This window comes from Hydra vulgaris, chromosome 02 (assembly GCF_038396675.1).
Source record: "Hydra vulgaris chromosome 02, alternate assembly HydraT2T_AEP".
NCBI lineage: Eukaryota > Metazoa > Cnidaria > Hydrozoa > Anthoathecata > Hydridae > Hydra > Hydra vulgaris.
In genome coordinates this window covers 67,171,414-67,196,803 of record NC_088921.1, presented here as the reverse complement: position 1 = coordinate 67,196,803, position 25,390 = coordinate 67,171,414, and the positions used below count along the sequence as shown (strand labels likewise).

Sequence of the window (25,390 nt, the reverse complement as noted above, 5' to 3'; positions counted from 1 at the left end):
CGTGCTCTAGACCTTCATTCAGCATTTGTACAAATTTCTATGGATGGTAGAGGAACTTTTTTGAAAGTTATAATCAATATCTTTGATACAAATGAAAGTACAAAGTCTGCAATTTACATGAATAGTGGTGTTCAGCGTTGTCAAATTCTTGCAATAGTTGAAGATATTCCTGATACAATCCATAACTTAAGAATAATATTAGAAAAACTCAATTTGCAAGATGTCAAGTTTTTTGCAGCATTTGATTTAAAGTGTGCCAACGCTGTGTTTGGTCTGTCAAGCCATGCAGGAAAAAGAGCTTCTAAATTTAAGCCTACATTGAGTAGATTTAAATGTAAAGAAGAGTATACTTGACATGGAGAGCAACTGCTATCCTCTGTAGTTGATTTTAATGGAAGAAGAATTTAACATTAACTTTGATATGCAGCCCTAGAAACAAAAAGGAGTCAAAAAGTTCAGGACAGTGACTATAATCCTGTCAAAACGGCTATTTTCAGAGCCACAAAAAATTTTTGAAAACATTACAAATAGCTTGTTTTGTAATATCTCAAGAGCTCTAATTCACAAGAACAACTTTCATTTTAGACATGTATGTTTTTATAGTATGCCACAAGATTCAGCAAAAAGTTAGGACAGCGGGGAAAAAAAGAATCAATTTGCTCCTTTTATATGTTTGAAAAGCTTTTTCAAATCCAATTGAAAAGGTTGCCAATAGTAATACCTACTATAGAATCTTGAAATAGTTTAGAAATCAACAAATGATTTTAATGGAAAAAGTGTTTAATTTGGTTATGGTAATTATACATGATAAATATATATAGAAACTTAAAAATTTATTTTTCCAACCTTACCACGTAAACCAGATTTTAAAAACATTTTTAATGATCAATATAGACTAATACTAAACTAATGAAAAAAGTTTTGGTTGAGTGACACGACATAAAACCTGGCGGTCTCTCTGGTTCACAGTGCTGGTGAAGAAGATATGATTGGTTCTGTTTCACTACTTTGGAGCATTGAAACTGAATTTCTGGTCAGCATTTTCCACTCAACCTTCATTTATTTATTATTTGGTATTTAAATACATAATTATATAAAGATAAATGCTTCTTTACAATGAATGATTTAATATAAATAGTGGTATGGTTTTTTAAATAAAAAGGTAAAAAAAAACAATAAACTTTTTAGAGATTAATAGGCTTACTTTATAATAACACTTTAATAAAGTTAATGAGTTTAGAAAATGTTTTTATTTTTTAAATATGAGAATTACCTTTGATACTCTCTCTCTCCCCACGAGCCTCTGGGTGTATTTCCCGACTTCACCAAGTAAAGGTTTCTTCTACAACTAGAGCAAACTACAGTTGGGTAATTACAAATTTCAAGGGAATACCCAGGATATATATACAGCTTCATCAGATCTTCTATTGTAGAATTTACAGGGTATAAAGACTTGGACCTCACTCAGAAAAATTCCCAGCAGCAGCAAAAGTCATTTCGTTCAAAGACAGCAGTCGATGAGCTAGCAACAGCCATTTTCGTTTATTAAATAAAATTTAAATGAAAATGGCTGCTGCTAGCTAATGATTAAAACATTAATTAAATCCAAAAAATAACACGGGTGTCATGTTTCAAATGACATGGTTTTATAAAAAATATGTAATTTTGAGAAAAATGTAATTTAAAATGCAATCTTCAGAAAAAGTTATTGTAAACTTTTTTTTGATTTTTTTTTAAATTGATTTCACAGTATTTGATTCTTAAATAAGTATAAGTAAAAGTTATTTGTATCACTTGATAGAAGACACCCGTTGTTTATTGTTATTCTTGCATAAGACTTACGCTTTTCATTACACACAATTTATGTCGTCATTACGACAACTTTTTTTTACCAATTTTTTAGTAGCTTTTTTAAGCATTTATTCAAGGCTTTTAATTATCATTTTAAAAATGTTAACACGCGATTTTGATTTTAAAAACATTTTTAATGATCAATATAAACTAATACTAAACTAATGAAAAAAGTTTTTGGTTGAGTGACACGACATAAAACCTGGCGGTCTCTCTGGTTCACAGTGATAGTTTTAGTTTGTTGAAAAGGTAGAAAGAGATACAACACCATCATTTCTATCAGAGGCTATCATTGCCAATTAAATCAAATCAAATATATTCTGAATAAAGCTCAACAAGGTATTTACAAATAGGTCCTAATATGAAGTAAACAGCTTTCAAATTCAATGGTAATAAAGTGATGATAATAATTATAATACAAGTTGGAATAAATAAAAATAATAGTAGTGATAACATGAGTGATAATAATAATAATGATAATAATAGTGATAACAGTTAAAAGTAATAATACAGATTATAAAAAGTATATACTAATACAATAATAATAGTAATAATAACAATAAAAATAATAATAATATTGATAACAATAATAATATAACAAAAGCAGTAATATAAAAATAATTATAACAATGTTAACAACTGTAAGTATAACAATATTTATTATGATGAAAATATAGTGATAATAACAATAGTGATGAAGAGAATATTAATGAAGATATTTCAGTTTAAGAAAGAATAAAGTAATAGATTTAACAAAAGATATTAAAATTAGTATTATAACACAAGAGGAAAGAGAAAAAATGTTAGATAAATAGAAGCTTAGAGTTTTAAATAATAAGTTGTAGAAAGGTATAAGGTTTATAAACAAAATTTTTCTAAAAAAATACTTAAAGAGAACAGTTTTATATTTTGAAAATGGTTTTTTTTGCCATGTACCAGTATCATAAGAAGTATGACATCATTTGCAGTTAATTCCATGTATTAGTAGGACCAAAAAAAATTTGAAGTCACCCCTCAGATTTTTATTAAATTTTTGGTGTCTACCAAAGAAACATGAAAAAATGCAAATTTTAAGCTTCTAACTCCAAACTGTTCAAAAGTTTTTAAATTTAGCATTTAATGCCTTATTTTTTCCAAGGTTTTCTATTATGAATTTTGTTGTGGTATTTTTAAGTACCTGACCTTTTTTAAGAGTATTGAATCCAAAATGAAGATAGCCTATTTTAAAGTAACTTAAAAATGGCATAGCTTTTGAACCATTTAGAGTTAGGAGCTAGAAATTGGCATTTCATGTTTAATAGGTACCACTAGTTAAAATTTTAAAAATATCTAAGAGAGTAGGAGGAGTAACTTCTCTGATACATGGACTTACTCTCACATACTTAGTTTGTATTTTTTAAAAACCCTAATTTATAAAGCGTTATTCCCTTACTGGTTTTATTGTATTTTTTATTGATGACTTTATTTTAGATGAAATTCTTGATCAAGCAAAGGTAAATGATGTTGCGTTTCTTGTTGTTGGGGATCCTTTTGGGTAGGTAAGTAATTGTGTGAGATATAAAATAGTTATAATATTTTAGGATCAAAGAGTTTTTAGATTTAAATTAATATATATATATATATATATATATATATATATATATATATATATATATATATATATATATATATTTTAAAATTTTTGAATATGTAACAGGCTTTGAAAAAAAACTCAAATAAAATTAAAAACTACAAAAACTTGATCTCTGTTAAGCTAATTATAGTTTATAGTTAATGACAAATTTTTTTTTGTATATGAAGTTATTAAATGAAATGTTAAAAAAAAAAACATAAAAGAAATGTATATAATAAAAACTTTTATTTATCATCTTACGAGCACAAGAATATTTATACAACTTTTCACTGCAATTTAAAAAAATTTACTTAAATTTCTATTTAATAATAAAAAATAAATTAATAAATAAAAAAAGTTAAATTTTATTTTATCTTTTATTTATATTATGGTATTTAATTTTTTTATTTTTTTTTATTTTATTGTAATGATTAATTTTTTCGCTTGAAAAATGCCAACACCTTAAGCTTGAAACTAAGATGATAATAATATAGCTTAATTCTGGTAAAAAGTATATGATTTAATTTAATAAAAAATATATAATTTTATTCTGATAAACAAAAATACTTAATTCCATTTTAAAAATATATACCGTAAAATCACTAAAGTTTGGTCACTTAAGCTTTGAACATTTATTTATTGTAAAGATATAAAAATGAAAAATAAAAACTAGTACTCAATATTTAATTTAAAATGAAAACATCTACTTTAGTTCTGCCGCTATATAAATACTAATGATGTATCACAAATTTAACGTCACAAATAATGAAAACTAATTTTTAAATATTTTTTTATTGTAAAATTATGATATAAATTCAGGTAATACCAGTAATAAACTAAGAAGGGCGTCACCTCGGGCTTTAAAAAAAAGAAAGTCTTTGGGGCACAAAAGAAAACAAGAAGGAGCACATAAAAAAAGACCTTTTCAAATATAAGTTGTAGTTTTTTTAATTTTTATTGTAATTAGTTATTGTTATCAACTATTTTATTACTTTGGCCATTATCACATTTGCTACGCCACTGGCTAACAAAATTAAAAATATTTTTCAATTAACTTAAAAAGGTTTTTTCAATTAATAAAAAAACACTACTTTTCTTTAAATGAGCTTTGTATGTGTATTGGCAATTCTTGCATGTATCGTTGACCAGAGTAGAACAACAAGATCCACACAACCAATTGTCACAGGATTCGCAAAGCATCCATAATTGTCATTGAGCTGTAATTTTATCTCCAAAAAATATCTCACAAGCTTGATATTTTTTAGAACTCAAAGAACTGTCAGTTAGTTTTGAAATTATGAACAAATTTTTAATTTGAATAAAATACCATGGTGTGTATCCATTATAAAAATGTCAAAATTTACTGGTAAATTTACAGGTAAAGTTACCGGTAAATTTTACATTCATCAACATTTCACAATACTACTGCTAATTGTCTTCGTTGTTTTTCCGTGAATGAACGAAGTTAGAGTATTTCAAATTTCACTAATTTTTATTAAAAAAATGTAGTTAATTTTCAAAAAAAAATTTTTTGTAAATATAATTAATTTGGTGATTCTTAATAATACTAAGATTAAATACAATCATTTATTTTAATAATTTGCTTATTTTAGATTTTAATAGTATGCATTTCTTCAAATTTTTGTTTTGCTAAAGAATTATTTCAGCAGATTGCAAATAAACATTTTTTTTTATATAGATTCATATATACAAACTAATTACAAATATTATTTGATAAAAAAAAGTTTGTAAAACTTGAGTTTTGAATACTTTTTTTATATTTTTTCTTAAATGACTGAAGTTACATGGTTACCAAACTTAGGCAATTTTACAGTAATTTAATTCTGATTAAAAAAATATTTTTAAGTTTATTAAAATTAAAGTTAATGCTTGGGTTTAACTTAACTGTCAAATTTATTTAAAAATATTACTAAATACTGTTCAACATTTAAATTTTATTTATTCTTAAAAAAAGTTAGCTCATTTTCATCACAATTGTTTTTTTGGTTATCCTTCCTAAACATTTTTTTTTTTTACTCAAAATTAAGTTTTAAATGTTATTCCAAGGCTGCATCAGAAATTCATGTTCCAAGGCTGCATCAGAAATGTGCACAAAATGGTTTTTTTATCACGCAAGTTAAGGTGCAGCAATTATTTATTAATAAATGATATATACAGCGATATAATTTTGGTAAATGGGTGTTTGGAAAAATAATGCTTTCAAAACAAAATTGCTAATAAAATAATAAACTTTTAATAAATAAGGTAAATAAATTAATGTAAATTTTTTACTTGTTCTTGTTTTTAAAATAAAATATTTTTAAAATAAAAAATCATTTTTACTTGCATAATGCAATTAGAAATTTAAGAAATAATCATTTTAAAAAGCTTAACAATTTTAATTCATTTATTCAAATGTTGAGAAAAGAAAGAAATTTGTTTATATCAAACATTTTTAAAAATGCAATATTAAATTTAATTGATATAAAAAAATAATTAAAAAAAAATAAACATTCTTTAATAGTAATAATAAAAAACAAGTTATATAATTTTTAACTTGTTTGCGGTAATTAACATTATTGCAGTAATTTAAAAAAGTCAATGTCTTTAAAAAATAAAAATAAAAAAAGATTTTTATAAGGTCAACATAACATTAATGTGTTAAGCATTTTTTTATTTAAAACAAGACAATATAATAGTATTCGAAGTTTGAATTAAGCGGTTGCCAATTGTGATAACTGGAAATGCTTCTGGTCTTTAAATTTTGAGTTTTAAAAAATCATAAACTGTTTTTTTAACAAAACTCGATAGTTGTTGTTCAATAAACAATAAAAATATTTATATTAATCTTGAAATTGTAATATGATATCTCATTAAAAAACCATATTACTACTATTATCATTATTAAAAATTATAATTTGAACTTTAAAAAATGTAATATTAAATTTAATTGATATAAAAAAATAATTAAAAAAAAAAAAACATTCTTTAATAGTAATAATAAAAAACAAGTTATATAATATTTAACTTGTTTTATATTTAAATTCATTTGAAATATCACAGACTATGAAACAAACAAATTAAAAACAACATGTAAACATTAAAACTGATTATCAATTAATGTTTAATTTAAATTTTTAAATAAATAGTTCTTTAAAGTTTCCCACTAACAAAAACCAGATTTAATTTTTTTGGATTCAAAATCTGGGTTCTGATTCTGGATCTATATTTAAAATCAGTTTCGGATTCAAAAATCGGATTTCATTGTTTTGATTTTTTATCAGTGGATTTTAAAATTACTGCGCATGTTTCAGATCTTTAGTAATTTTTTTTTTTTCTCTTAAACTTTTCATTTTATTTATTACACTTGAATGAACTGGTTTTATTGGTTAAAATTGAATTTTACTGGTTTTATTTTTATAAGTTTTGGTTGTTATTTTTGCAATAGTAAATTTATTGTTTGTTTTTTTATTAATTTCTGCAATATGATAAATTGACCATTTCATTAAAACACGGTTTTTTAATAAACTGTGAGTTGGAAGACAAGAATTACCTCCAGATTTTACAATTTGCTATCACTAATTCCGTGCCTTGGTAGTTAAAATTTCTCTTTGGTTAAAATAATTTTCCTGTCATTTTAATCTTTTAGCAACATTATCCATTATTAAATAGTTACACATATTGGTAAACACTTATAATATCAGAAAAAGGACATAGTAATACGGGTGTCAGACTGAAATAGATTTAAAAATGCACTAGTTCCACTGTAGCAGCACTCCTTACTGTGCTTTACTTATTTATATTATATTCAATGTAATAAAAAAACATTCTGAATGTTTTTATTTTTATTAAAATAATAAAAAACATTCTAGTCTATTAAGTTGTGTTTTTGTGTTGTTTTTTTTAAAAATTTAATTACTTTCTTTAATTAAGTTTAATGGTTTTTACATAAAGTTTACTTTTTACCACAAATGCTAAATTTACTTTAGTAATATATATATATATATATATATATATATATATATATATATATATATATATATATATATATATATATATATATATATATTTAAACAACTTTAAAAAGTATTCTACACAATAGAGTGCTCAATGTTCTTAAAAGAACAGAGCAATTATATTAATACTAGAAAATCACTTAACAAAAATTTTTTCCATTTAACACTGTTTCATCAACAAAGATTCATCAGAAATGCATTTCTGATGAATCAGTGTTAAATGGAAAAAATTTTTGTTAAGTGATTTTCTACTACTACTATATATATATATATATATATATATATATATATATATATATATATATATATATATATATATATATATATATATATATATATATATATATATATATATATATATGTATATATATATATATATATACATATATATATATATATATTTATATATATAGTAGTATAATATATATATATATATATATATATATATATATATATATATATATATATATATATATGTACACATATATAGATAGATATATAAATATATGCAGGTAAAAATTATATATATATATATATATATATATATATATATATATATATATTTATATATATATGATATATTTAGATTATTAAAAATGTCTTCTATAACAAACTTTTATATGTTAAAAATACTCACAAAAATATAATAATTAATAAACATATTTTTGCTTTTTTTGTTATTATTGCATGGTTACATAATTTTTATTAAAGTAATATTTTATTTAAAATGTGTTAGATGTTTTCTACTATTTTTGTTTATGTAAGTAAAATACAAAGCAACTTAAAAAACATAAATATTAATTTACAAAATTTTTAATTTTGGTGTTAGAAAAAATAATTAGATTATGCATTGGTTTTTTGTCTGTGTAACTGACATAAACAGATATGGAGTCTCCCATTCTTGCTGAGATTTATATCTTTGGTCCCGGATAGAAAAGGCTTAAGTCAATTTTTCACAAAAAAAATTTCCATATTCATAGTATTAAGAATTTTAATGGTTACATGTATTAGGAATGTAATATATGCAATATAAAAATACCTAAATATGTAAGGATATAATGAACTTACACGTAGGTATTTTCAAACATTGATACTGCTGTCTCAAAAAGTTGATCAAATTGACTTATGCCCTTTCTACCTGGGACCAAAGATATATACTTTAAAACTCAATGACCTTTTTTTATTTTGAAGTAGTAGGATAAAATCAAAAATTTTAATGAACAATAACAATAAATGTTCTGATTGTTGTAAAAACATGGTAAAAAATATATTCCTGGCTAACACCTTGTACATACATTCATCCATACACCAAACATATACATACATGCATGCATTCATACTTACATACATTCATGCATGCATGCATACATACATACATAGTTTGTAACCCTATATAGTGTATATAGATATATAGGTTGTAGCCCTATATATCTATATACGCTATATAGGGTAACAACCCTATATAGCATATATAGATAGCAAATTGTTACTTGTTTTTCCTACCTTTATGGCATACAGTGTTTATATAAAATAAAGAATAATGAAATAAAAAATTGCTGCCCCATGCCAAACCTTTAGTCTATGTAGCGACACTCCTTTGCGGCGGTAGAGTATAAGATAGTTGATGTATGTACTGAAGCCCCCAGTAGCAGCTACATTAGTGTAATGTCTGAGGTGCTATCTAAGCACACATTAATAGTTTTATGCAGGTGTTATCTAAACACTCATATATATGTGTGTGTGTCAGGAATGTCTAAACACTCATCATATATGTGTGTGTTGTTAAGAATCATTACGCCATTTGAGTTTTATGTATGAAATAGCAATTTCACCTACACGTTATGCCACTTACGTTATGCCAAAACATTTTTCAATTAGATTATTTAAACAGTCTTAAAATAGTTTAATTGTAAAAACATTTGTGTAATATTTTTTTTATTATATAAAAAAAAAACAGATAGATAAATTTTAGAATAAATTTTTTTTAAAATGGAAAACTCTATTTTCTGCTTTTTAAAAGAAAATTTATTTATTAAATCAAAAAACACAGTGCTTTTAGTAATGTTGTAATGCTGAAACTTGGTACCAAAAGAGTTTGCCTGCTAAATTCAAAAACTTTAGTTTTGTATCTCTCAATGCAAGACAATGTTATTAATTTTCATAAAATGTACTTAATAATGACATTTAATTTTTACACAGAAAGTGTGCAGGGTAATATAAGAATTGCAAAAATATTTTGATTCAAAATATTTTTGCAACACCCATCTGAAAAGTATTCAATATTTTTTATTTGAGTTGAATTTGTTTTAATATCATTGCTGACAACATCAATAATTTTATAGACCATGTTCACATTATGCATCATATCATCTGAGATATTAAAATAAGATTTGTGGTTGAGAAAACCTTTCTTTTTGAAATAAATAATTACAGGATGAAGTGTACATTGTAAATTTGTCCAATGAAAGTTTTGTACTTCGTCCTAAACTATAAATTTATAGTTTTCTGAAAAATCACCCAGAAATAATGCTGTTACTCATTCATATCTTCCTTTCTTGATCTTAGGTATGATGCTTTACTCTTAGCTAAATATGAGTGTGGTGCAAGTTTTGTCTGTTTTTACATACTAGTGCAATGTATTCAAACATTGGCTCTTAATTATGTGTTAAGTTTGACCTGTTTGTTGTTGTCCATTGATCAAATTCTATAATTATAAAGTTTTTCAACCAATGCATTCATAGTTGCTGGGCATCTTTCACATTTCCGCATTATACAGTCTTTATTAGTTATGTCACATACAATATAAGGTAATATAATAGTATAAAATAATATAACAGTTCTTTGTATGTCACACCAAGAGGATGTAAAAGCAGTTTTTAAATACTGATGAATAGCACAGACGCATACTGAATGTGTTCCTGAAACACCAGCAGTAATACACCATTTTAGTGGCAATGTGCAAAACCTTAAAAACCCTATTTTTATTTCTGGGTTCATAGCTTTGATGGCAACAAAAAAATTCTTTTAATTTACATAAGAGCAAATGTTTTTGCATGTGAACATTTTTCTTTATGATTATAGTCCTTTTTACTAGGCATTGTATGGCTATATTCATCATCTCCATAAAAAAACTTGACCAGTTGAACTGTTACATCAGGAAGAGCTTTTCTTAATTTAGGATTAGGCATGGCTGAAATACCTTTTTTTAATGCTAACTTATGTGCAGTTTGAGCTACATAGTTTGTTATATGCAATGTTTCAAAAACTTTTTTTATTGACCAGTCAGTTGGAGCAAGCATTGTCAGTTGTATTTTTTTAGATGTTGCTGTAGACTATGCAATTTTATTAGTTAACAATACCATCATATTAATATGCAAAGATTTTTTTAAAGCCAAAATATTGAAAAAAAAAGCATAGTTTTTTTCTTATTATTTGACTGTTAAAATATTCAAACATAAAAAATTGCCCCCTTAATTAAAAAAAATTAACTCAACCCTTGGAATTAGGAAAAATGAGGTCACCAATAATTTGCTGACCTCAATCTTTTAGAGGTCAGCATCAGGTAGGCAAAAATTGTTTGATACAAAGGTATTACCATAAAACATAGAAGCGAGGTTGGCAATTTTTTGCTGACCTCAAACACTTTCAGGTCAGTATTGTCAAATGCAGACTCTAATTTCCTAATTAGACCCTAATTTTTAGAGGGTTGTAAACTTGTGACGAATGTTTTAAGAAAAAAATAGTATAAGTTTTTTAAAATAAGGAAAATTTTTTTTTGTTTTTAAACAACATTTAAATTTTATTCATAATTTTTTTTATAACATTGTTTAATTTAAAAATATTTTAAAAATATTTAAAGATAAAGAATTACAATAATTTTTAATGTGGTTTTAATTTAAGTTTAATTCATGGCTATCTTTATACTAATAGGCCGTGTAAATAGACAAAATGTCAGATAAACTGGGGGCCATTGAAGAATACAGCTGATTTATGTCTTATATTAAATAAACGTTTTTGATAAATTCTTTTGAATGGGAAAACACAAATTCAACATTATTTCAAGTAAAAACCAAGTTTAATTTATCCTTACTTAGCAATAAATGAGTTAAATCTGTGAAGTAAATGTTTTATTAGCGAAACTAGATTAGATAATTTTGATACAAAATCGATAAAATGTGTAATTAAAAAAAGTTATTTTAAATTAAAAACAGTTGGTTTATAATACATTCATTGAGAAACAATGAATGTATTATAAACCATATATTATTAGGAAACAAAAATAAAATGAGTTAAGTAGACAATATGTTCACAAAAATTAGATTAAGTACAAATACAAATATGAAAAAATATAAAAGTTCTATTTACATTGAGATCTTTATAAGTTTTTGCTTTGGTTCTTTTGATGATCTGGGATTATACAAAATGGTATGTTAAGACCTTCACGATTAATTTCTTTAACGTAGTCACCATATTTTTCATAATAAAATTTTTTTCCTTTGCCTGTTTCTGCTTTTGTAACATACCCAGAAATGTAAATTAGGGCTTTTTTAACATTTTACATCCAGCTTTTCTTCCAGATCAGGTAATTTATGAAAAACACTTGATGAATCATCATCTAATAAAAACTTGCACTTTTCACAATCATGACCTGCTTTGTTTTCTGCAACTTCATCTATATTTAAACCCACTTGCAAAATTAATTTGGTTTTAAATATTCTGACTTTTTCTAAAATTTGCTGAGTGTTTATAAAATAAGTCCCACCTGACCCTTGTCGAAGCTTTCCAAACATTTTCTCTAAAGGGTCTGTTGTAAATTTACCAAGTCCCACATATCGAAATCCAGAGTTAAGAAGGTACTTGACAAGAGCAATCATACCTGAACATGTATGCCATAGTGCTGTCCCTGTATCACATGAAATTATGCTGACATTGACCTTGAATACCAGTCATTTTCTGGGCTGTACATGCAATTTTGTTCAAAAAAGTTATTTTTTTATCATTTTCTGTAGATATAACAGCTCCATCATCATCACAATAACGTAAGTCTGCATCTGGTCCTTTAACATTAACAATCTTCCAAAACCTTAATATAATTTCAATAAATCGTATGGTACCATCTGAATTACTTGTTAGAACATGTCTTCAGTGCAGCTAATGTTTCATCACAAAATATACAGAGACAAGTAGATACCTTTTGCCTTTCGATGGGTTTTGGTGCTATCAATACATCATTAAGTTTTGAAAGCTTAACTAAATTTCCTTTTTCAGTTTCATATAAATGTTTTAAATCAGCCCATAATGCTGATTTCAATTCACCATCATTTTCAAACTTTAGAGTTTGAGTTTTCTCAGTTAGCCAGTTGTTTCGCACTGACTTTATTAAATGGACAAAGTCATAAAGTAAAAATATATTACTTTCTGTTTGCCATGGCTCCCTACAAGTAAATTTAGAGTAAAAAGACTGGTTGATATGATTATTATCACAAATGGTAGCAATTAACTCTCCATCAGATTTATGAATACAATCAATCAAATGATTCACCTGCTTAAATAAAAAATCAGCATTGGGTTCGAATACTAGCAACATACGACGTAAGTATTTTGGACCACCACAAATTGAAACCAACATAAAACTTAGAATGGTTGATGCTAATGAGTCAGGTTTGTTTACTGTCTTTCCTAATAAAGACCCAGAGCAATATGTAAGAGAAGGCTTTACGTAGACATCGTCTATTAATAAAATACATCTTTTTTCATAAATTTCTTCGTTTTTTTAAATATCTCACTGATGAACTTAAAACCATCAAGAGAAGAATTAATTTTTGATGTAAGTTTTTGAAGAAGTGAAATACTTGGAAGCTGGTAGTCTTGTCTCAGTCTGTCATATAGGGATCTTGATAACGAATAATACTCAAAACTACGAATAATCATTTCAGGATAATACTTTTTTGTTCCAATGATAACAGGACTCATTGCATCAAAATGTTCCTGAAGTACTTAAACTTTGTTGCTTTTCATTAAAGTATTAAGATATTTCCAACATTCTTCAAGTTGTGAATATGATTTAAGTTTGGTTATTCTGTTTTTTGATAAACTTTGGATGGTATTTTTTATACCACAATGAAATCCTTCAAAGGTCAAATCATTCTTAATCTTTATCAAAACTCTGGGTATTGATGTATTTTTTTCAAAATCAGTAGACTGTATGCATAACGTATTGTTGGTGAAGTACCAAATAGAGCTTTTCAAAAAATCAAGACTGCCAGTTTCAACCTTATTTTTAAGATGCTCAAAATTGACTACTTTATCTTGTAGATTGAAAAGATGGAGTTCATCTGGAATTATACTCCGCACTTCAGACAAAGTTTTATTTTTTCAAGATGGACCAGATTTTGTAGGAAAAAGACTTTTTTTCACACAAGTAAACATGAAGTTAAGTCACGAGGTCTCATTTTACCATGCTTAATTATTGTTATATAATTGATGGAAAATGATGCTCACATACAACAATATTGTCACTATCAGGTATATTATCCCGTGGTATTATAGAAATTCATCGAGCACCTTCTTCTTTAACAGTTGGTAACCGAAGCACCTTTTCTTTATTTTCTTTATTATAGTTGCCATTGCAACTCATCACACAACATTTCTTTAGCATTTTTTAAATTTTATATCAACTATAAAAACAATTGATACGTTTCTATCTAATACAATATAGTGTAAGTACAAAGATTTCCTTTGAAAAAAACTTTTTATCAATTTAAGTGAACTTCTTAACTTCTCGCTTTTTTAACATTGAATAAAACTAGCCCCCAGTTTATTGCACATTTTGTTCGTTTACCCGGCCTGTTAGTATAAAGATACCCATGGTTTAATTACAATGCAGGACTTTAAAATATGCAACTGACGTAATTAAACTTTTAATGATGCAAATATGTTTATTGAGTATAGTTACATTTACTCGCGTTACGCTTTTCCATTATTCAACAAAATCTTATAATAAGGCCTGGTGTGTGTGTGTATTACATATTTATATATATATTATATGTTACGCTTTAAAATAAATAAAATCATATAACAAATTTGTATAATTATAATATAATAAAAAAAGCTATAGTAATAAAATTTTGAAGTTATTTTTGTTAATAATATTTTTTAAATAGTGCGACAACACATACAGATTTAATAATTCGAGCCAAAGAAAGAAATATTAGTTATAAAGTCATCCATAATGCCTCTATCCTTAATGCTGTTGGATGTTGTGGTTTGCAAGTAATTTATTTTTTTGTATAGTAATTTATTTAATATATTTTTGTATAGTATTTATTTTGTATAGTAATTATTATTTAGTATATTTTGTATAGTAATAGTAATTTATTTTTAAGTTTTGTTTCTATTTTACTAATTTTTATGCTAATAAGATAAATATTATGTTATTAATAAACAAATTATATCAAGGTTTATCTATGTTTTTAGCATGTTTTACATTTCATTTCTATTAAATTTAAAACTGATTTTAATTCAATTTCAGTAAGTTAAAAATTTAAATATTGCAATGAGCTATATTTAAATTTATTTAAATATGGCTCAGATTTAAATAAATTTAAATATGGCTCAGATTTAAATTTAAAAAACCTGCATTTAATTTAATTAAATGCAGGTTTTTTTTGAATGTGTCAGCCAGAAGGGTCTGGTATTAGATCTGAGCCATTAGGTGTTATAAACATTAAAGTTGCCAATAATAATGGCTATAGGATAAAGAAAGCTCTGTCAATTTAATCAGAAACAATATCTAAAAGAATGCAGTCTCAGGAGGAAGGAGAACAATAAAGAATGAAAAGAAAGGCAAGTGAGTTAAGAAATGTTAAACAGTAGCACATACAAGATTAGTCAGTGGATTCAAACCTGATTTTACAACATGTAGGTGAATTGATATCAACCCAGGTGAATCAATATTGACCCAAGCCAAACATGACAAATTAAAGAATAATAACCATCAACACTAAAATCTAAAGATGAAACTCTTTGTGAGACTAATTTTAATCCAAATTAAAATTAGTTTTACAAAGTAGTAGGCTTTTCTTTCCTCAAATTCAGATCTGTTAATAACATAAAACTAATAGTTTATACTCTAAGTTGAAATTCTAATTTAGATTCTTCTTTGAATGCTTTCTTCCATCAAATTTTTGAATATCATTCTTTGTTCTCTGATGTTCCAGAATTCAAAGGACTGGTTTAAAATTTCCGCTATATTATCTTCTACGTTCTTGTTATGTCGTTTGATAATGATTTTTTTCCCCTTAATCAAACAATGAATGAAGCTTAGCTCCAGGCAGTTGCAAATTTTCATTACTTTGTTGATAAAGCAGTTATCCTTATTAACATCAGATATTTGAGTTAAAATCAAGGAAAACAAGTCGGGTTGCTCAGTAATCTGATAAACAGATTCAATTTGTTTCGCACGAGGATGGTAGATATGTCATCAATTTTAAAGTAGGAATGTAGATAGTTTTGTAGATAGTTGCTGTATTTTAAAATATAAATAGAATTTTAATGCTGATCTTCCAACAGCGTCTAATTTATTAAGAAAAGTATTGTTATAATCACAAATTTCTAATCCGTATGATAGATTTGGTAATACAATACAATATAGTTAATGGTAACAAATACAATATAGTTAATTTTTGTAAAAAATGAATTCCAGATTTTATAAGAGCTCTGGAGATTGATTGAAATTGAATAGTTCTTTTGTTTACATTTGCTGATTGGATTGTAGCTATATTTTGTCCATGGCCTTGATTTTCCTTTAAGATCCAAGGTGTTTCAGTTTGTTATTGAGTTTCAGGAAAGAACCGTTAATTTGTATTATGTTTTTTGTAAGTAAACTTTTACCGGAGATAATTAACTCGTTTTTTTTGTGTGTTTAATTTGATATAGAGGTTTTGACATTACATTTGAACTTTATTGATCAACTCTTGTAGCCCAGAAATAGTAGGAATTTGCAGGATTATATCATCTGCAAAAGCAATAATACCAGTGTTTAAACCCATTACTGTTGTTCCAACTTTACAATTAGAAACAATTTGACTTACAATATACTTTCAGTGTAGATGTTGTATAAATGTGGCGATAAAATGGATCCTTGTTGCACACCTTGAGACAACCAGAAACTATTTGATTTATGTCCCAGGTATGATATATTGGTTGTACCCAAGCGGTGTAATGATTGTAGTGCGCAAACCACTGATAGCGGTAAGTTTTTGTTGTAATAAAGTTTCTCAAACAGCAAATCCCGCTTACAGCTATCAAAGGCCTTATTTGCGTTTAAACTACAGATGCATGCGCAATGATGCATGCAGAAATTTTTTTCTAAAGAAAGAAGTTGTTAAATTAAAAATATTTTGACTAGTTTAAACTAAAAGTGTGTAATAGAAATATAAATGTTGTTATAAAAATAATAATAATAATTGTAATTATGTTATTTATAGTAACGTTAATTATAATTGTTATTTTTACTAATAAATATGGGAAAGCAGAATAGTACCAAACCAAAAATTGCTTGAAAAATGGATTAATATTGAAATTTTTTGATCAAAATCTTTTTTTGGGATAAATATTGAAAATTGGTTTTGAGGAATAAATTTAAAAAAAATCTAGAAATTTCATTTAGAAAGAATAATGCCTATATGGATTAATATCTAAATATGGATTTAGGAATAGTATCAAAAAACTAGCAAGGGCAGGCAGGCTATCTATCAAGTAAAAAAAATTAAATCATCAATTTTTTAATTTTAAACATTTAATTTTTAATTATTTTGATGTTAATCATTTTCTTCTAATTTCGATCTTATACTGCTTTTAGGATTTTTGATACTATTAATTTTTTAACAGTTTCGATTTTATTTTCTATTTCCACGTTAATCTGGAAATCATAATCCTCTTTGAGTTATTTTAGTTTGGCTGTTTTCGATACTGTTAAAGATACCCATAAAAATAATTGTTATGATAATGTTGTTTTTACTTTTTTGATTACTTATGTTATGTTCATTATTATAAAAGTAAAACTTTTTTTTTTTTTATATTACCACTAATTTTTTATTTTATATTGCCACTAATACTATTTTTTTCAATTTGACAGGTGTTTACTTCAGATTTTGCTGTTATTGCTATTTGTAAATATGTTCGATGTAAAAACATTTCAGAATATATTTTATTTAATTTGATATTATGAAATCTCATTTTTAGTTTGAGATTATTTCTCAAATTAAAATCTTTTGCTTTCTGTTTCATTTTTTATTTATGTTTAAATTATTTGTTTAGCTTTATAATTTTGGCGAAACAGTTTCTATAGTGATGTGGCAGGATAGTTGGCGACCTGATAGCTTTTATGACAAAATAATTGCTAACAAAGAACGAAAATTACACACCCTCTGTCTTCTGGGTAAATTTTGTTTGTTTCTATTTGAAAGTAGTGCTGTCTTTTCTTTTGAAAAATTAAACATAAGAATGAAAACAAGAAATTAGAAATAAAAAATTTTAAAAGATTAAAATTTAGATAGCATTAAAAAGAATAAAAATGTTTAAAAGTATTTGTATATATCAGATATATTTTACATACAACCTATCAGATATATTTTATATACAATCTATCATTAGTTAATCATTTCAGATGTTGCCTAAGAATTTACGTTACTATCACTAGTTGCTTTCTACCTGATATTGCCAACAAACAGGTTGATCCATTGCTTGACATTCATATCACTCCAGCATCTGTATCTAAAGTGATTTCCTGCCTAGACTCTTCTACAACTTGTGGCCCGGACAACATACCTGTTATTGTTTTGCAGAAGTGTTCTCCGGAGCTGTCGTCTATACTCTCAAAACTATTCAACAAGTGCTTATCAGAGTCTTGCTTTCCAGCCTGCTGGAAAGCTGCATCTGTTATCCCTATCTTCAAAAATTCTGGAGAGCAATCTGATTTGTCTAACTACCGTCCTATTAGTCTTTTTCCTATCATAAGCAAGGTTTTTGAATCTTTAGTTAACTAACACTTAATTTCTCATCTTGAATCTAATAAATTACTTTCTGACCATCAATATGGATTTCGATCTTCTCGTTCTACAGCTGATTTGCTAACAGTAATAACTGACAGGTTTTATCGTACATTAGATAAAGGTGGAGAGGTTAAGGCCATCGCTCTCGACATTTCAAAAGCTTTTGATAAAGTTTGGCATGCTGGTCTTCTCCATAAGCTTTCTTCTTATGGTGTATCCGGCAACATCTTTAAGATCATTGAATCCTTCCTTTCCAATCGTAGCATAAAAGTTGTCCTCGATGGACAACACTCTTCTTCTTATTCTGTAACTTCAGGGGTTCCTCAAGGTTCTATCCTGGGCCCTATACTCTTTTTAAATTACATTAACGATCTTCCAGATATTCTCTCATCTAAGGTGGCATTGTTTGCTGATGACACTTCCATTTATTCTTGTCGTGATAAAAAACCAAAAAACATCATATATCAACTTAATTACCAATAAATACAAAAAATATATGTAAATATATAGGTTATACTTATATTTATATACTTTGTATATATGTGTAATATATATTTAATCCCAAACTCCGTCCCCCTTTACCCTCACCTTAGTGAGTGGGGGGGGGGGGGGATCCAGACTTATCTATAATATTACCTATAATAAAATAGAGTTTAAAGAAATAATGGTTTCATTTTGAAATTAATTTAGATATTTAGATATTAAGTATTTAAATATCTAAATTAATTTAGAACCATAATAAAAAGTTTTTTTGAACCATTTGAACCATAATAAAAAGTTACTGACCCCTTTTTTGTACCCCTATCTACTATAAAGACCAGCTCAAGGAGAGGACAACCAACTATATCTTTCTTTTTATTAAGAAAAGACTTACAATTATTTGCACCCTTTACATAGACCAGTTGGCATATTAGAGGGGCACTGGTTTCTAGTAACACATTCAACCATTGATAATTGAAAAATAGGGTGATTTAAAAATGCTGGCATTTTTGGTGTGGATTCGACAAGTTTATAAAGTTTGCATTTTCAGATAGTTTGGTCTAATGGTCTTATATGCTGTTAATCTTAGATCAAAACAAAGTGTTAGAAAAATTTACAAGCATCTCAAAATGGCTGAAAATTGGACTTTTTAGGCGAGTAGACATTTGCTTTTAGATATATTTGAGTTCTAAACTGCAACAAGGTGCCTACATTTTGCCCATTTATTGCAGACAGTAGTAGCTAATCAGAAAACTTATCTGTAAAGACTTGTGGATGAATTGAATAATGCTACAGTTAGTTTCATTTTGGCATATTTTAGCAATTTTAGGATTTTTTGAGGAAGTCATAGTTTTTTTCTAATCTAACACAAGTTAATAAAAACCTTTTTTAAAGAGAGAACTATCCAGAAAATAGTTCTAGAAAAAATAAGACACTTGTTGAAAGTGAGAAAAAAATAAACAGCTCTTAAGTAGTCTGCTTTGACCATTTGTAAATCGAGGGGGGCCACTGTGTCATGTTTCTAAGGCTATAATTTCTGAACCGTTATACTTGGAAGTCTGAAATTTCAAATTTAACATATATCCATAATGCACATAACAATAAAAATCAGGTAAATCAGAGATGGTGACCCACAGGCCATTGGTTGAAATATAATGATTTGACCAAGGTATAATTACCTACATATAAGATATATGTTTCAAATTAATAATTTGATGTAAATTAATATGGAGTTATTTAGTTTTAATATTAGATTTAAAAAGTTTCTGTGTTGGTGGTGTGAGTATACTAATATTAAAATGCCTGCAAACATTTTTGTCAAGGATGCGGAGTCCCAAAAAGACTCTGGCTTTATAACTTTATTTTTTAATGCTTGCTGGTGTCCAGAAGCTCTAAACCATGTTGGTTGATTAATGATCTACTATAAGAAAAAAATTTATGATATTTAATGACTTGGAACTTATTGCTTTTAAATCTAGAGTCCCAATGTCCTTGCGGCTATTATACCTAAGGACTCCAGGTTTAAAAATTGATTATTCTTCTGACTTATAAGTCTTGATTTTTTCTCCATTAGTATCCCATAAGCTTTTACATATTTAAAGCTCCTGGATACCAAAAACTAGAAAGAAGTAATCTTTTGTGACTTTCTACTATAGCATATTTATATGTGCATTTTCTCTCCTTTTTTGCTTATATTAATCGATACAGCTTTTTTAGAAAAAAAAGAAAAAAACTAGGAATAATAATGAAAAGATTGCTGCCCCATGCCAAACCCTCAGTCGATGTAGCAGTACTCTGCTGCAAGTCAGGCTATTTGTCAGTTGATGTATGTAATGAAGCCCCCGGCTGCAGGCTATTTCAGTATGACATCACACTGCTCACTTAAATCAGCAGTATAAGATTTATATATATATATATATATTTTTTTAAACATCTTCGCTTCCAACAAGGCTGCAAGCAGCCACTAATTAAAGTTGGAAGTTACTGAAAGAGAAAAGATGAAGATTGTAGAGCAAGATAACGATTGACGGATGACTTCAAAGATTGCAAATTATATGATTCAGGAAAGCAAGATGAAGGAAGCGAATTCCAAAGAGCTGATGTTTGAGGAAAAAAACTAGACGAATAAGCGTTTTTGGAGCATTGAGGAACAGTCACAGAAAAAGGATGACACTTAATTGAATGACGAGTAACACGAGAATGAATTATAGTAGATGGCACAAGAGACGCTACCTCTTTAGAGCAGTGCCCATTATAGTATTTGTAGAAAAGAGAAAGAGAAGCAACATTACGACGATGTGATAATGGTTGGAGGTTGGCTGCAAGAGCAGGTCCAACTATGTTTACAATACGTTTTTGTACCTTGTCTAAAAGAGAAAGGGCATCATTAGAAGATCCGCCCCAGATATGGCAACAATATTCCATACAAGGCCGGATTTGAGATTTATAGAGATAGAGAATAGAATCCGAAGTAAGAAAGTGACGAGCTCGATAAAGAGATGCAACCTTAGCAGATGCTAATTTTGCAACTGATTTGATATATGGTTTCCAAGAAAGATTGGAAGTAAGAGTTAGCCCTAGAAGATGAAGAGTAGGTGACTCATCGAGTACATCACCGTTCATAAATATAGGAAGATCTAACTTATTGCGATAACGATTGGCTGAAAAAAATTGAGTTTTATCTGAATTAAAGTTCACCAGCCACTGTGAGCCCCATGCTGTAGCAGAAGTGAGATCCTTTTCAAGCTCAAATGCCCCCTCCAAGCAATCAGAGAGTGTTGGTTTCTTATCACGACAAGAATAAATGGTAGTATCATCAGCAAACAATGCCACCTTAGATGTGAGAATATATGGAAGATCGTTAATGTAATTTAAAAAGAGTATAGGGCCCAGGATAGAACCTTGAGGAACCCCTGAAGTTACAGAATAAGAAGAAGAGTGTTGTCCATCGAGGACAACTTTTATGCTACGATTGGAAAGGAAGGATTCAATGATCTTAAAGATGTTGCCGGATACACCATAAGAAGAAAGCTTATGGAGAAGACCAGCATGCCAAACTTTATCAAAAGCTTTTGAAATGTCGAGAGCGATGGCCTTAACCTCTCCACCTTTATCTAATGTACGATAAAACCTGTCAGTTATTACTGTTAGCAAATCAGCTGTAGAACGAGAAGATCGAAATCCATATTGATGGTCAGAAAGTAATTTATTAGATTCAAGATGAGAAATTAAGTGTTTGTTAATTAAAGATTCAAAAACCTTGCTTATGATAGGAAGAAGACTTATGGGACGGTAGTTAGACGAATCAGATTGCTCTCCAGAATTTTTGAAGATAGGGATAACAGATGCCGCTTTCCAGCAGGCTGGAAAGCAAGACTCTGATAAGCACTTGTTGAATAGTTTTGAGAGTATAGACGACAGCTCCGGAGAACACTTCTGCAAGACAATAACAGGTATGTTGTCCGGGCCACAAGCTGTAGAAGAGTCTAGGCAGGAAATCACTTTAGATACAGATGCTGGAGTGATATGAATGTCAAGCAGTGGATCAACTTGTTTGTTGGCAATATCAGGTAGAACACAACTAGTGGAATCAAGAGATGATATTGATGAAAAGTTTTTAGCAAACAATTCGGCTTTGTCTTTAGGTGAGGTGACAAAGACTGAACCATACAAGAGAGGTGGAATTATAGATTTGCCCTTATTATTGATATTATTAAAGATTCTCCAGAAGTCACGAGAGCCTAATTTTTGGGATGAGATACGAGATTTCATGACCTGAGAATAGCGGGTTTTGGCGTTAGACAAAACCTTTTTACAATTGTTTCTAGCAGTAATAAACAGACGTCTGTTTTCTGGAGAATTGTTTTGCTGATAAATATGGAAGTAACGGTTTCGATTGGCACTCGCAGCAGCACAGTGTGAGGAAAACCATGGAGGAGAGTGAGGCTTGACCTGGAATCGCCGAGAGGGAATAAAAGATTTTATGCCAGCCTGGATCCATGAAGTTATGTAAGAAGCACATTTGTCGACAGGAAGACGAAAGATTTCTACCCAAGGGCCATCACGAAGAAAATCACGGAAAGAATCCCAGTCAGCTTTACTGTAGTTGTAAGAGGTTCGATAATAGGGGTATTCAGGTGATGAAGAAGAATGAGATATTAGTTTTAGAGAGATTAAACTGTGATCAGAAGCACCTAAGGGTGAATGTGGAGAAACTGAGCACTGACTAGGATCAGAAACAAGACATAAGTCAAGTAGAGAAGGTAAATGATTCGGGTTGTCTGGAAAGCGAGTTGGAAAGTTGACTATTTGAGTTAGGGATTGAGAAAGGCAAAAGTTGTGGGCTTTAATGCCTGCAGAATCACTGACACTAGAGCCAAGCCATTCAGAGTGGTGAGCATTAAAGTCACCGACAACAACTATATTAGCTGATGGATAAAGAGAGAGGGCTTGGTCAATATGATCAGAAATAACATCAAAAAGTGTGCAGTCTTGAGATGAAGGAGAGCGATATAGAACAAAGAGAAAGACAATAGACTGAAGTGGTGCTAAACGAAAGCACATAAAAGAATAGTCTGTGGATTCAAACCTAGTTTCACGACAAATGGGTGAATTCTTTCGAACGTAAATGCTTAGGCCATGCATGTGACTATTGGAGTCTTTACGAATTAGAGGAAGATAACCATTAACACTAAGATCACAATATATATATATATATATATATATATATATATATATATATATATATATATATATATATATTTAGACACATACACTGTCCTCCAAAACATTAGCAACCAAATTTTATAAAATCTACTTTTTCTACTTCGATTGCTAATTACAGCAATTTTTTAAAAATACCCTTTAGATAAAAAAAATGGATAAATTTATATATAAGAAAAAAATATTTTTACATAATAAGACTACTTGAAAATGAATAAACATGTTTTTTTGCTCAAATTAGTGTTTTAATTCAAAAATGAAGTCTTCCAAAATATTAGCAACTTTTTTATAACTGCTCTAAAAAGTCAATCAATAGTTAATGGCATATCCTTTACTTTTTAGGATCATGGAACATCTTCTCGGCATATTCTCTATGAGTTTATTAATTTTTCTTGTGTAATCTCATTCTACCTGGTTTCAATAGCTTTATATAGCTCATCAGCGTTTTTGAAGGGAAAGTTCAATTTTGTACTATAAATTTTCTATTGGGTTGAGATCAGGTGATTGAGCTAGCCATTTCATTACTTTTATTTGTTCCAAACCATTCTTTAACAAGTTTAGAAGTGCGTTAGAGGTCGTTGTCTTGTTGAAATGTCCATAAAAGAAGCACATTATTATCACCATGAGGAACCATACTTTCCTTGAGAATGTATGATAAATATATTGATCCATAATGCCGTTTATTCTGTAAATAGTTCCGACTCTACTAAAACCAGAAAAACAACCCCAAACCGTTGCGCGTTTTCCACCACCATGCTTAATTGTTACTCGTGTGTATTTAGGATCTAAGCGTTTACCTTTAGGCCTTTGTACCTATAAATTGCCATCAGGACCTTTTAAATTGTACTTTGATTCATTACTCAACAATGCTCTATTCCAAACATTTTTAGTTTAGTCTCTATGAGCATTTGCAAATTCAATTCTAGCTTTTGGATTTTTCTGAGAAATAAAAGGTTTTTTTGCTGCTTTAGAGCTCAAAAGTTTAGAAAGTTGTAACCTTCTACAAACTGTTTTTTGAAACATGGAAAGGTTCAGTTTTTAAATGATATCATTAGCACTGTCAAAAGGATTCTTTTTAACATGACAAATAATTTTTCTGTCAGTGAAACGACATGTTTTGTGTGGTCTTCCGCCTTTATGTTTTATTTCTAAAGGACTTCCTTTAACAAACCGTTTGATTATTTGACATCAAATTGACTTGTTAATGGAGTATTTTGTTGCAATTTCTTTTTGTTTGACTCCTTTTAATCTTTTAAAATACGGTCTCGAAAAGTTAAATTATACTTGTTTCGTGCCATTGTAAAATTCAAAACAGCATAAACATGCAATCTCAAATTAATATTGTAATGATTGCAACACTCCATTTTCCTCTCTGGACAAAAACTAACAATTAATCGATTCTAATTGGATAAGTATTAATGATTACAGCACTACAATTCCCTTGGGTATTATTTCCGCACAAAGGAATTCTTGTGCGAAGGATTTTTCGTGAATTTTTTAGAGTAGTAAAAAAAAGTTGCTAATGTTTTGGAAGCCACATTTTTTGCATTATAATACCAATAGAAGCAAAAAAAGACCTTTATTCATTTTCAAATAGTCTTATTATGTACAAATCTTTTTTCTTATATGTAATACTAACCATTTTTTTCATTTAA

At 27.8% G+C, this 25,390-nt stretch overlaps 1 protein-coding gene across 1 annotated transcript in view; it reads left to right on the top strand.

The window, feature by feature from the left end:
* Positions 1-25,390, top strand: part of LOC105845166 (diphthine methyl ester synthase) — a 46,233-nt gene that overhangs the window by 19,722 nt on the left and 1,121 nt on the right. The window contains exons 3-5 of the mRNA XM_065791760.1: positions 3,322-3,385; positions 14,643-14,751; positions 17,800-17,920. Coding sequence (XP_065647832.1) covers positions 3,322-3,385; positions 14,643-14,751; positions 17,800-17,920 — 294 coding nt within the window. The remainder of the gene's footprint in view (positions 1-3,321; positions 3,386-14,642; positions 14,752-17,799; positions 17,921-25,390) is intronic.